The 13949-nt window shown below is 35.6% G+C and overlaps 1 protein-coding gene across 1 annotated transcript in view; it reads left to right on the top strand.

Moving 5' to 3' along the window:
• RYR2 (ryanodine receptor 2) overlaps window positions 1–13949 on the top strand; it is a 421553-nt gene that overhangs the window by 385269 nt on the left and 22335 nt on the right. The window contains exons 89-97 of the mRNA XM_089529854.1: window positions 30–158; window positions 1471–1575; window positions 2225–2306; window positions 3875–5178; window positions 5732–5799; window positions 6735–6882; window positions 8309–8395; window positions 11780–11998; window positions 13036–13166. Of these exons, the coding sequence (XP_089385980.1) occupies window positions 30–158; window positions 1471–1575; window positions 2225–2306; window positions 3875–5178; window positions 5732–5799; window positions 6735–6882; window positions 8309–8395; window positions 11780–11998; window positions 13036–13166 (2273 nt within the window). The remainder of the gene's footprint in view (window positions 1–29; window positions 159–1470; window positions 1576–2224; window positions 2307–3874; window positions 5179–5731; window positions 5800–6734; window positions 6883–8308; window positions 8396–11779; window positions 11999–13035; window positions 13167–13949) is intronic.

The raw sequence follows: 13949 nt of genomic DNA, 5'->3' as shown, positions 1-13949 counted from the left end.
TTATTGTTTATTTCTTCCTCCGTGTCTAGGAATCAATTAGTGACTTTTATTGGTATTATTCTGGAAAGGATGTTATTGATGAACAAGGACAACGTAATTTCTCTAAAGCAATTCAAGTTGCAAAACAAGTCTTCAATACTCTTACAGAATATATTCAGGTAAATTTAAGAAATTGTTTAGCAAAATATAATGTCTCAAGTTTTATTTGAGCATGAGAATGGATATGTTGCATGGAGTCATTTGGCCATGTTACATCATTAACCTCTGAAGCAGGTTAATGTTTGTTGATGTAAACAAGCCAGCACATACAGAATGGCCCTCCTCACATACACATTTATTCACATTCAGCCAACAGATGAACTGTGAGGTGCTTTAAATGTGCTGTCCTCAGCTTCAACCTCCACTTGCTTAATAGAACATGAGCAGAGGCTCATACAATAATTGTATCGACATGGGAGTTCTGATCAATGCATGGAGGACATAAGTCAGGATGAAAAAGCAGGTGATGAAGCAAGTGAACTTATTCTGGAGGGCATTAGCAGCAGCACCATGGTTGTGCTTCCTATTTCCCCCATCCCAGCCATTACTGTCTTCTCCCTGTAAATAAAGTAAGTTGTGGTTGCTAGTCCTGTTAAATCTGGGGTTGGGGTATTGTTTCATCCCCCCCTTTACCACAGGGAACAAAATGTTTTGGGTCAGTCCTGCCAGTGGACACATGAAGGTGGGAACAAGGACACAGAGCTTGATTCTGCTCACTTCTGTATGCTGGATGAAATATTAAAATTAAACATGTTAATATTTTACAGCAAATAAGGGGTTATTATTTTATTAAAATATAATCTTAATGAAAATTAGATTCTTTAAGAATTAAGAAATTTTGATAAATAAGAAGGTTAAAAAATACTTCTTGTGAAATTTAATCCAAAGGAAGAATCTATATTAAAGTTAGTTTCTATGTGATGTTTCATCATTTAAATATTCAAACAGAGCCAGTTTAATGTAGTGTTTTTTCCTTTGTGCATGACTTCTAGGTATAAATAGTGTTCTCCAGCATACAATGCATTTTAGGTTCATTTAAATGGATGGACTATTTTGAATATATAAAACATGTGCATGTGATCCTGCAACACACTAAGCATGTGAATGAGTATTACCAATTTTTCTGAGTCAGAGTTTAGTAAAATTAATCTTTTGGACTATGGTTTTCATATTCTTACACCTACTGGAGGAGTGCCTGCTAGGGATTCTGGGAGCTATAGTCCAAAAAAGTAACTTCACCAAATTCTCTTTTCAGACAGTGAAAATAGTTTTTTCCCCAGTAAGCTTTTAATAGCAATTCCTACTGTAGTCATGTGACAGCAGTCAACTGGTTGTGGATATAATTAATATTAGATTCATCTTTTAAATTATTGTCCTAATTTCCTGACATACTAACCATATGCTTCTTTTTGACTGGGGTAATTTTTACAGGGACCATGTACAGGTAATCAGCAGAGTCTTGCACATAGCAGACTGTGGGATGCTGTAGTTGGGTTTCTTCACGTCTTTGCTCACATGCAGATGAAGCTCTCTCAGGTACAGAATGATTTTCTTTAAACAACAACAACAATAACAACAATCCAAGATCACTCCTATTTTAACATATATATCATCACTGCTTCTTCAATTAATTTTCTTGCAGAAATCCTGAAACAAAGTTGGCCCAGTATAAATTAGCACTAGAAATCTGAACAGATGAGTCCAGAGACTCATGGGAAACTGCAACATGTTAATTTAATGGTCAACTGGGAAGTAGCAAATTAACCTGCTTCCCGATAAGGAAATAAATTTTATTTACCTAATATCAGCCACTCCCCTTGATGCTACTGGGCATGGGAGAATTTTGGACAGAGTGCAAGAGCATGAGACTAGCCCACTGTGCCCCATCGAAAAGGGAGTTATATGTGCATAAGTCACTAACAGTATGACGACTAGCTTGACTTTATTTACATAAGCTTAGATCTAAAGAATCACATACCATATGCCATATGGACACTTGGGGCTTTCACACACTCACTTGCTTCCCATGGAGCTCCTTCATTCTCAAGGATTTAGGTTGCTTCCAAAACAGTAAGCAAGTTGACACAGGCACTGGAAGCCATCAGAGCTTACAGAATTCAGAAACCAGCGTAAGCCAAAGACATACAAAGATATGGACAACTGTTGTGATATTTTATGTTCACAGGACTCTAGCCAAATTGAATTACTAAAAGAATTAATGGATCTTCAAAAGGACATGGTTGTCATGCTGCTATCAATGTTAGAAGGTAATTTCAATGTAAAACATTGATTTATATAAAAAACATTTATTGACGTGATTCTTTCAAACTGAAAAGAGATGAGAAATGTTCTCAGTGGAGATAACTTTAAAAGGGTATTTTCTATGTCAGTGCCACAGCTGGAGAATAAAGAGTTAAACTTTGCCTGCTGGAACCTCAAGAACTGTCAGCCCTCCATGGTTGTATTTTTTTAATTTCATGGAAGGAAATTAAATTTCATGTTGAAACAACAACAACATTTAGCTACACTCGTTTTCTAAAATAATAATAAAGAACACAATATTTACTTGAGTAGCATACCTTGGTTTTTTGTTTTTTGTTTTTGCTTTATTAACAACCTTCTTGTAAAAGCAGGGCTTTTACAACTTCAAGCGAGAAATCCTACCCCACCCCTTGCAGCAAAGTCCAGTCCTTGGAGGCCCTTGATTTTCACATCATGCCCAAGCTACCTGCAACAATTTCCTCCCCAAAGCTGAATCCTCAAAGGTGATTCTGACCACCAAAATACAATTTGGCAAGGGAGAACAGCACATGCTCCTGCTTGTTTGGCAGAACAGATCAAGTGTGATTTAACCAAAGGGGACAGTATGGGGTTGGCTTTCTATATGTTTCTCCATAATTGTACTCTCATCAAATGTTTTATAGCATATCTAGAGTGCAATACCTCTGAGGAGAATGTGGTGAAGGATTACTCTCCCTTCATGTCCACCCCAGTCATGTTCCAACAAATTCTCCAAACAATTGTTTGGCAAATTAACTGAGGAATGATTGAACTGGCAAGGATAACAGGAGTGAAGGATTAACCCTTCCACTGCTTTTTCTCTCTGTATCTATGCAACTAAATATGGGTGTTCTGTGTGACAGTTTTTATGGGAGAGAGGGGGAAACTGAGCCCTGAGTTTGGTCATCCAATGTCTAATTAAAAAGATTGTATGTACAGCGCTGTGTAAATTTACAGCGCTTTATAAATAAAGGTTAATAATAATAATAATAATAATAATCCACCCAATGACCAGAACTGAGCTACTGTGTGGCCAAATCTCAGATGATCCCCTGGGGCACAAATGTTTCTTACCACTGACTTAGGTGAAATCTGGAGATAATTCAGCAGAAGGAAAATAGGAGTAAAGATAATTAAATGTAATGTCATATATTAAAAATGGTTTTGATCTGTAAATGGAGGCATAAATTATTTTGTTTCTTTTTTAAATATAGATTTTGGTCAGTTTTTAAATAGATTGCCTAATTAAGGTAAAGGTTTTCCCTTGACATGAATGTCCTGTAATAACTGACTGTAAGGCGTGGTGCTCATCTCCGTTACTAAGCTGAAGAGCCAGTGTTGTCTGAAGACGACTCCGGTGGTCATGTGGCCAGCATGACTGCACCAAATGCTGCCTAATTGCTTCCAACCAAATTCGCTAAGAATGTTTAAATGTTATAAAACTTTTGTTGTTCTTCTGTAGTACCTGCCATAGTTTGCATGCCATACCTCTGGTGCTTTCTTAATCAGTTAAGAAAGTAAATATTTAAATAAAATTATCAATACACTTTTCCAGGTAATGTTGTGAATGGAACAATCGGGAAGCAGATGGTTGACATGCTAGTGGAATCATCCAACAATGTTGAAATGATTTTAAAGTTTTTTGATATGTTCCTAAAACTGAAGGATTTAACATTCTCTGATGCATTTAAAGAATATGATCCTGATGGCAAGGGTATCATTTCCAAAAGAGATTTTCAGAAAGCAATGGAGAGCCATAAGCACTACACTCAATCTGAAACAGAATTCTTGCTGTCCTGTGCTGAAACAGATGAGAATGAGACTCTGGATTATGAGGAATTTGTGAAACGGTTTCATGAACCAGCCAAAGACATTGGCTTCAACGTTGCTGTTCTCCTGACAAACTTGTCAGAGCATATGCCTCATGATACTCGATTACAGACTTTCCTTGAACTGGCTGACAGTGTTCTGAACTATTTCCAGCCATTCTTAGGGCGCATAGAAATAATGGGCAGTGCAAAACGCATTGAGAGAGTGTACTTTGAAATAAGCGAATCAAGTCGGACACAGTGGGAAAAACCTCAAGTTAAAGAGTCAAAGAGGCAATTTATCTTTGATGTAGTTAATGAAGGTGGAGAAAAAGAAAAAATGGAACTTTTTGTTAATTTTTGTGAGGATACCATCTTTGAAATGCAGCTGGCTGCTCAGATCTCAGAGTCTGATTTGAATGAAAGGTCAGCGAATAAAGAAGAAACTGAAAATGAGAAGCCTGAGGAGCAAGACCCAAGGATGGGTTTCTTTTCTCTTGTAACTATCAAATCTGCTTTGGTAGCTCTCAGGTATAACATAATGACTCTCATGAAAATGCTGAGCATGAAAAGCATGAAGAAACAGATGAAGAAAATGAAAAAAATGACCATGAAAGACATGATCATGGCTTTATTTTCCTCTTATTCAAGTATCTTAATGGGCTTAATGCACGTTATATCAAGTGTCTTCCGAGGCTTCTTTCAAATCATGTGCAGTTTGCTTCTTGGAGGAAGCCTGGTTGAAGGAGCAAAGAAAATCAAGGTGGCTGAACTTTTAGCCAATATGCCTGACCCTACTCAGGATGAGGTACGTGGTGAAGCGGATGAAGTGGAAAGGAAACCATCAGAAGCTGCCTTGCCTGCAGAAGATCTAACAGATCTCAAAGCCTTATCAGAAGATAGTGACCTCCTATCGGACATATTTGGCTTGGATTTAAAAAGAGAGGGAGGACAGTATAAACTAATTCCTCACAATCCAAATGCAGGTCTGAGTGATTTGCTGAGCAGTCCATCTTTACTTCCTTTACCTGAAGTGAAAGAAAAAATACAGGTACATGCTGTGATTTGTATACTATTAAAATGATAGCTAGCTAGCTAGCTAGCTAGCTAGCTAGCTAGCTAGATAGATAGATAGATAGATAGACTGACTGTGTTGTCTTTATTATCACATTGAACTATCAAAGCTTTACTACCTTTAAGATTTAGGCCCTGTACACACTGGCCATTAAGGCTGGCATGGGGGCGGAATTGAGTTGACTCCTTTTTGAGCCCTGCAAAGGCCATATCAGGGCTGTGGAGTGTGGTTGCCATGACCCCAATCTGGTGTGAGATGGGTGGCTGCAGGCCAACCCTTAGGGGCGGTCTGTAGAGCCCCTTATAGCCCCTTGTTTAAAATGTTTTTTTAAATTATAAAATGAAAATATCCTCTGCAACTTAAACTAATTTTTCATTTTTTACTCACTGTAATGGGATGGTATAAGTTTTTTTTTTTAAGTATTCAGGATTCTGATTTTTTTTTTTTTTGCCTTATTTGTTAAAAGAATGAGTTTTAAAACATTGTGATACTGTTTTCTACCTACTTGGATATGCTTTATTCATTCAAGGAGCAGAAGGTGAATGAAAATGAAACGGATGAAAGGGAAGAAACTAAATTTGAACATGAAAAAGCAGAGTATGTACAAATACCTAAATCATGTTTGATTCACTTATCAAGTATGCATTCTTATTTTGGAGTAAAATCAGTGGGTGTTCATTTCAAATTGGTGTTTTAAGGTTTCAGTTTAGTCAAGAAACTTTATTTGCATTTATATTTTTATCTTAAAAGTGTGTCACACTAGTCAAATTGTACAAAGCATTTCATAGTGATTTTTTTAGTAATCATTATTGCAAAGAGCCTTACATGTGGTATACCATATATGCTCGACTATAAGTTGACCTCATGTATAAGTCGAGGGCAGTTTTGGGGGCCAAAATTATGGATTTTTATATGACCCATGGATAAGTTGACGGTAAAACTTAGTGATCTACAACAAAGGGTCTAAGCAATGGGAGACAATGCCAAAGAACTCACAAAAATCTGGCAGGCATAACTGTTTTGGCTTACCTTAAAGACTGGATGGAGTTTAGAGTAGAGGGGGGTCAGTGTTTCCAGGACACATTACATTCTTGCCTTTCGCCAGGAGATGGTTCCTTTTTTTATAGGAGTTAAAGTACAGTAATTACATTAACCCATGGATAGGTCAACCCAGGTTTTTGGGGTCAATTTTTAAACTAAAATTTCTAGACTTATACATGAGTATATACAGTATATTGCTTTTGCAATGTCCTTTCCCTTTGTGATACACTTAGTGATTTATTTTCTTCTCACTGCCAGATTCATTATTACATTGTGGAATATTATGTGTTTTTGTATTTTCTTTTTTATACATTTCATACCTCCCCTTTCTTCTAATGATATTTTCACATACATAAGTATCTGAAAGATACTTTGGAATGTTCCCATTGAACATGTGATGGTCACAGCTTGCTTAGTTTCCTATTGAGATATTTAATCTTTATTAGTAGAGGGTGACTTACAGTATTGTTTGGGGTAATCTGGGTTTTCAGAGGAGAAGATGGAGAAAAAGAAGAGAAAGCAAAAGAAGAGAAAGAAAAACAGAAGCAAAGACAGCGTCATAAACACAGGCATGGTGAACCAGAAACGCAAGAATCGGCCTTCTGGAAGAAAATTATTGCATACCAACAGAAGCTTCTTGTAATGTCTCCCTTTTCAGTGGAATATGTAATCTGCAGTCTAATATGTCACATGTATAATATGAGTTGGTCTGGAGTTTGTACCCACCAGCAGGAGCATTTCCTGAGCAGAGCTCTATTCAACACATACCAGCTTGCAGAAAGCTGTGAGAAATTACTTTTGTGGGGATTTTTCCTTACCCTGAAGACCCCTGTGTCATCTCCCATGGTGTTCTTGGGGGGTGGGGCATCCTTCCAGAGTAAATGTTATTGGAGGTGGAAAGGAGGGGGACTGGGAAGTTAGGAACTACTTTTTTATCTAGTTTTCTTCTCACTTATTCCACCGGCAGAAATGCTCTACTGGATCAAAACTTTTCTTCAGTTGGGCAAAGCAAATTTAGGGATGCAAACCTTAAGATTTTGCTATAAAGCCCTGAAGAAAATGGCTGAGCAAGAGAAAGCTGTAGCTTGTAGATTTCTCTATTTGGCTGCTGTTCCATAAAATGTATGATTATTTAAAAATCAAAATCCATCTCAACTGGCTAAAGAAGTTAATGTTCCCTTCTCAAAAAAAACAAACTAGAAGATAGGGTTTTTTTAAGTTGCTGTACAGATGTCTCTTCCAAGTTGACATTAAAGATGTGGAAATCTCCCAATTTCAATTTTTTCTTGTTTCTCTGAATCCCACTGTATTTTCTTCCTGACTTTATTTCATTTCAGTTTGCAAGATGTGCAGCTAGTATTTTGGCACATGTTCATAATTTGCATGTTTATTTGCACAATTTACCTAATTTACACAACTTTTATGCAACTTTTTTAGTTTTGACTAGAACATGTTTCCAAGTATGCACATTTTTAACTCTTAACATTTTAAATTTTGTGCATTGTTTCATGCCTGAATGCTTGCAGCAAGATGTTTATTTTCTCATGACAGGTCTCGGGGGTGCAAAAATACTGCAAAATGTTAGTGTTATTGTCTTCAAGATTTTAATAGTTTTTATTAATAGTTTGTTGCTTCTTTAGGCTTATTACTTATTTTACATGTTTATTTTATTATTATCTTAGTTTAGACATGCTGTTGTGTATTACTTTGGTGGCACAAAGGTGGTATAACGTTATTTATTATTAATTGGAAATAGAAGTCTCCTCTTTTTCTGTTCCAAAGCATGCAAAAGAAATTTTCTACCTCTCCAGTTCTCCATTTTTACATGTGATGTTTAAACTAAAGCACACATTCTGAATGTATGCTAAATTAAGCAAGTAATTCCAACCAAAATTGTAAATCAATATTTAAAAATGATTTGGAGGAAGGACATTTAAGGTACAAATTTTAAAAATCTGAAAACTTTTAGCATTATCATCAACAATGTCAGGATGGTACATTCCCTAGTTTATTTTTTCAGACATTAAATATTTAGTATGTTTAGCCTTTTTTGCTTATTTTTCAGAATTATTTTGCTCGGAATTTCTACAATATGAGGATGCTGGCTTTGTTTGTTGCATTTGCCATTAACTTCATTCTTCTCTTCTATAAGGTAAATCCTTCAAGCTATAAGTTTTTGTCCACTGAGATGTAAATGAATTAATTTATAAATTGGGATTTTAGTATTATTTTGTACTTGAGACCATTTTGGGAGTTGTAGCAGTGTGATTCTTGTAGGTAGGTTAATATAGAAGTAAGTTGTTGATATGTGAGATATTTATGTCATTAAACTATTTTCTGATTGATTTTGTTATTTTTTTCATTTGAATTTCATTTGATCACCATATCAAAATAAGTGATCATAACACATAGACACTAACTTTAGACCCTTTAAACTATACACAGTGACATTTTGGATGACAACAAAAATAGTAAATTAATTCCAAGGTTACAACTCACGTAGAACAAAAGTGACCCTTTAACTATTTACATACAAGGTTGAATAATTTCCATAGTTCTGTGAGAGAAAACAAATATTTCTGTACAATATTCTCCTGGTATTTGCACATCCTACAGAGTATTGGAAAACAATTTTGTGCAGAAATATATGGGCTTTTTTTTGTGTGGCGAATTTTTGTAATTTTTGTACCAAACACAATTTCTTCACAAAATACAGCATGGCGTAGTGGTTTGAATGTTGGTCTATGACTCTGGAGACCAGGGTTCAAATCCCAGCTAAGGCCTTGAATACCCATTGGGTGACCTCAGGCAAGTGACACACTCTTAGCCTCAGAGGATGGCAATGACAAAAACCCCTCTGAAGAAACTTGCCAAAACAAAACAAAACACCCTACATGAGTCACCATAAGTTAGAAATGACTTGAAGGCACACAATAACACCAACACCACATTTGTTTGCAAAACAGTGGGGATTCTGTGTTAAATGTGTCACTACCCACTGTTTCTAGAAACACATGTGAGGTTTATTTGTGTAATGGTTGTGCTATTTCATAAACACCACCATTTTTGTATAAAATCATATGTATATTTCTACACATAATATTTTTATGAAACACCTCAGGATGTGTGAATACTGATGAAAACTGTGCAAACATCTTGCTTCTGTGTTATTCTATGCAGACAGAATGCTTCTGCCAAAGCAACAACCCAGTTGGACACTAGTCCATGTTTTCAAGAGTTCAGGTAGACAGAGGTTCTCAGAACACATAAGACTGAGAGGAAAATCCTCATATGGTTTACTTTAACACCTATCTTCAAATGAGCATGCTTCAAGACTGGTTTAAATTTCTCACTAAGACTTTAGAATATTAATCTCATGGGTTGCTTGGCTAGGATGGCAGAAGCCTCATGGTCAAGAAGGCATTTTTCCCCCTAAAAAATACAAATCAAAACACAGATCTATACAAGAACAATTATGAGAATACATGGAAGAACATTTAAAAAGACATCCAACGTTGGAATAACAGACACCTCTCACTATTAGGTAGAGTTGCGATGATCCAAATGTTTATCCTACCAAGGATGCTATTCTTATTTCAATCCCTTCCTATCTTAATGAATAAACAACAATTTAAGAGGTGGAAATAGGATCTGTCAGAATTTATCTGGCAAGGAAAAAAAACGAGAATTACATTTGTAGTAATGCAAGATAGAAAAGAAAAACGTGGAATAGGGCTTCCTAATTTTGAGGTATATTACAATGCATGTAGGTGGTCTTCTGTAGATAAGAGATTGGATTTTGTTAGATGATTAAAAACTGTTAGAGTTAGAGCACACTAATATGAAACAAGGTTGGCATTCATACTTGTGTTACAATACTCCCCTATTGATAAAGAATTTAATTCACACATTATTTGCAACACTTTATTTAAAGTATGGAAACAGTATAAAAACTTTTTTTACTCAAAAATCCCTAAATTGACTGTTCCACAAGAAGCCTTTCACTTTAATGAATATCCAAGTACCACATGTTGGATCAAATATGAAGACTTACTGATATTCACAGAAGAAGCAATAAAAATCAAATCCAGAGCACAGTTAGAACAAGAAGGGAAACCATTTGCAGATAAAAGAAGGATTTAACAAGGATATAAAATTAACTGGAATAGAAAATGAATGGAAGGATTTTGATAAAATCTTAATGGGAGGAGTAAAAGGATTTATTAAAAAAACCTATAAAACTTTTCTGGATATCGAATTAAAGGAAGAGTTCATTAAAGAATGCATGATCAAGTGGATGCAAAATATAGGAAGATCAATTCCATTAGAGATGTGGGAACATACTTGGAAAAATAACCAGAAATTCACTAAATGCAAAACTTGAAAAGAAAACTACTTAAACATTTTTCATAGATGGTATTTAACCCCTTCCAGATTAGCTAAAATAAATAAACAACACAATAGTAATTGCTGGAAATGTGAAGGGAAAACCAGTACCATATACCACATGGCAATGCAATAAAGTAAAAAAAAAATACTGGGCAAAAATACATGCAGAAATGCAAGATGTATTAAAAATTAACATCTCCCTCCTTCCAGAATTTTTCTTATTAAATATTGTAGACATTATCCAAGTTAAATTGACACAAAATGTAATCAGCATAATATTATGCATGATTTCTGCTGCACAAATAGAGTTTGTTAAATATTGGAAATCCAAGGTGATCCCAACAATTGAGGAATGGAAAGAACAGGTACATGATTACTTTGTTATGGACAGATTGACTATGCACATGATAGGGAAAACAAGCCAAGAATTTAAAAGCAAATGGCAGATGATTGAAAAAATGTGGGTTAAAGAATAGATACAGATTTATGTAGACAATTTTGAAGAACTTTATTTTTATTTTTAGAAACCTACCAGCTATTTGTATCCTTACAGAGATAGATATTGTGGAAAAACCTATGGCTAAAATGGATTTTTGTGGTATATACAGCAGATCAATGTTGTTATACAAAGAGACAAGTTTAATTTGATAAATATATATACATCCCTTTCCCTCCCCTTTCCCCTCCCCCATCCCGATATCCCCTTTTATTGTAATCGTGTTAAACCTCAATAAAGATTTTTTAAAAAGAAGGCATTTCCCCCCAATTACTCTATACATTCTTCTGGAACAATAAGACTTATCTGACAAGGTGCTAAGACAACACCAACAAAATGTTTAGGTACAAGCCATTGTTGCAATGCTTCTCAGTAACAAATGCTATCACCTCACATTTCCCCCCCACATTGGTATAAAGCAAAAGAACTGAATATTTCACAGCAAAAAATAACCAGCAATATAGAAGAACATAACATTAGATAGGACGTTATCCATGTGTCCTCTACAAAGTTTTACCACCATTCATATTGCTTTGAAACGGGCCTGCTTCTACATCTTAACTCACCTCCAAATGTCTGTATGTGAAATGTGTAGAAGTATGGCATTTATAGAAAATTGTTTATTTCACTCACTGCAAATTGCCTCAATAGGTCTCCACATCTGCAGTGGTTGAAGAAAAGGAGGCTCCTGTGGTTAATATTGCTGAAAACACCAAGCTAAGCAGCCTGGAAACCCCATCACATCGAATCATTACTGTGCACTATGTTCTTGAAGAAAGTAGTGGCTACATGGAACCTACACTTCGTATTTTAGCCATTCTACATACAGTCATCTCCTTTTTCTGCATCATTGGGTATTACTGTTTGAAAGTAAGTGGAGAAGGAAGTGACATATGTCTACCAAAGCTGTAATACTAATGTTTGTTTTAGATAGTGTGCACCATGTTGATCTCTTTGTCTAAGTGAAATTAACTTAAGGTAACTAATTGAGTATTAATTAAGGAAATTGGGATTGCTTTAATTGTGAAATGTTGATATTGTACACCCATAGTAAATATATTACACTGAAAGATATAGAAAAATACATAAAAATTAATTAAGAGTTCTTTATTACAGGTATTACAATTAATTAGCAGACATTGAATGATTTGTATATTTACAGATAGTGCTATATATTTAATTGGATATGACAAATTAATTATATTTGATTACAATAGAAATTATTGACTATACTGATTTATTTTTACGGTTTTAGAACTGAACAGAGAATTTATAATTCTATGGTTAAAATAATTGAGGAAAATTAGAAATAAGAATACATCTGTGACAAATACTATAATTAATCATCAAATATGGCTTCAGGAGTAAAAAGAACTGCCCAAGTGATATCTATGACGCAAAGAAGAGGGTTAGCTGATGCAGCCTCAAAATCTTCTGGTCCTACTTTAATATTTCTTGAAAAATTTAGAAAATTTAAGGAGGAAATGAATCTTGAGATGAAACAAGAACTTAAAACATCAAGAAAGGAGGTGAAAGAGGAAATGCAAAGGGAACTAAATACATTTGGCAAAAACTTAGATAAAATTACTAAGGATATTTCTGGATTACAGATGGAAATGAAGAAACTAAGTGCAAAGACAGAGAAATTGGGAAATACTACAAAGGAACTTCTGGAGAACCAGAAAATGATTGAGAATAAAATGCAGACAGAAACTATCACTGGTAGTTTACCGCTGGTTCCACTGTTTCCAGAAAAAAAAGGATATAGCTATAGATATAGATATATAGATATAGATATGCATTTAAGAGTTTAGTCTTAGCTTTTCAGCAGCCATCTATCTAAAACATGCTGTAAGTGCTTCACTGAATTTAAACTAAATTTTATTATATTTGTGTTTAATTTTTAGGTTCCACTGGTTATATTTAAACGAGAAAAAGAAGTTGCAAGGAAATTGGAATTTGATGGTCTATACATTACAGAACAGCCTTCAGAAGATGACATTAAAGGGCAGTGGGATAGACTTGTCATAAACACACAGTGAGTCATTTTCATTTACTCATTTCTTGACCCAATATAGTTTATGTAATACTCTCTCAGCTTGGACAAGAGTGAATAGTGCTCAGAGCTATCTAAAACTTTTGAAAATTCTAAGATCTGAATTACTTGTAAACTCTTGTTATTTGCTGTCAAATTGACTTTGACTTACGACCTATCAATGAGAGACTTCCAAGAGCGGTGGTCATCAACTGTCTTACTCAGGTCTTACAAAGTCAAGGCTGTCATTTCCTTCATTGAATCAACTCACCTGTAATATGACCTTTCTCTTTAACTACTCCCTTCTACTTTACTGAGCACTACAGTGCACCTGCATCATACGCAGGTGCGCTTTACGCGGCTTTTAGCATACATTGAAAGCCGCACAGGGAGACGGGGTGGCGCATCCCATAGGGATGAATGCAGTGTGTGCCTGTGGCATGCCCATGCTGCCACACCACTATGTGCACGAGCCCCATTCATTTAGATGGGGCTCGGGCATAGGCGGTATTTGCTTTACACAGGGGGGTCCAGAACGGATCCCCACGTAATTAAGGGCATACTGTATTACATTTTCTGTGAGTCATGTTGTCTCATGATATGTCTAAAGTATGACAGCCTCTTGCCTTGTGCGGGGATCCGTTCTGGACCTCTCCGCATAAGGCAAATAGCGTGTATGCTCGAGCCCCTTTGAAAATAATGGGGCTTGTGCATGAAGTGTGGTGCAGCGTGTGCGCCACAGGTGCGTGCACCATTGCAACTTCCGTTGTGCAGCTTTTAGCATAA

The sequence above is a fragment of the Sceloporus occidentalis genome, unplaced genomic scaffold, assembly GCF_023333645.1.
Source record: "Sceloporus occidentalis isolate IW3139 unplaced genomic scaffold, rSceOcc1.0.p SCAF_6, whole genome shotgun sequence".
Lineage (NCBI taxonomy): Eukaryota > Metazoa > Chordata > Lepidosauria > Squamata > Phrynosomatidae > Sceloporus > Sceloporus occidentalis.
The sequence above is the reverse complement of the archived record's forward strand: the minus strand, read 5'-3'. Positions and strand labels throughout refer to the sequence as shown.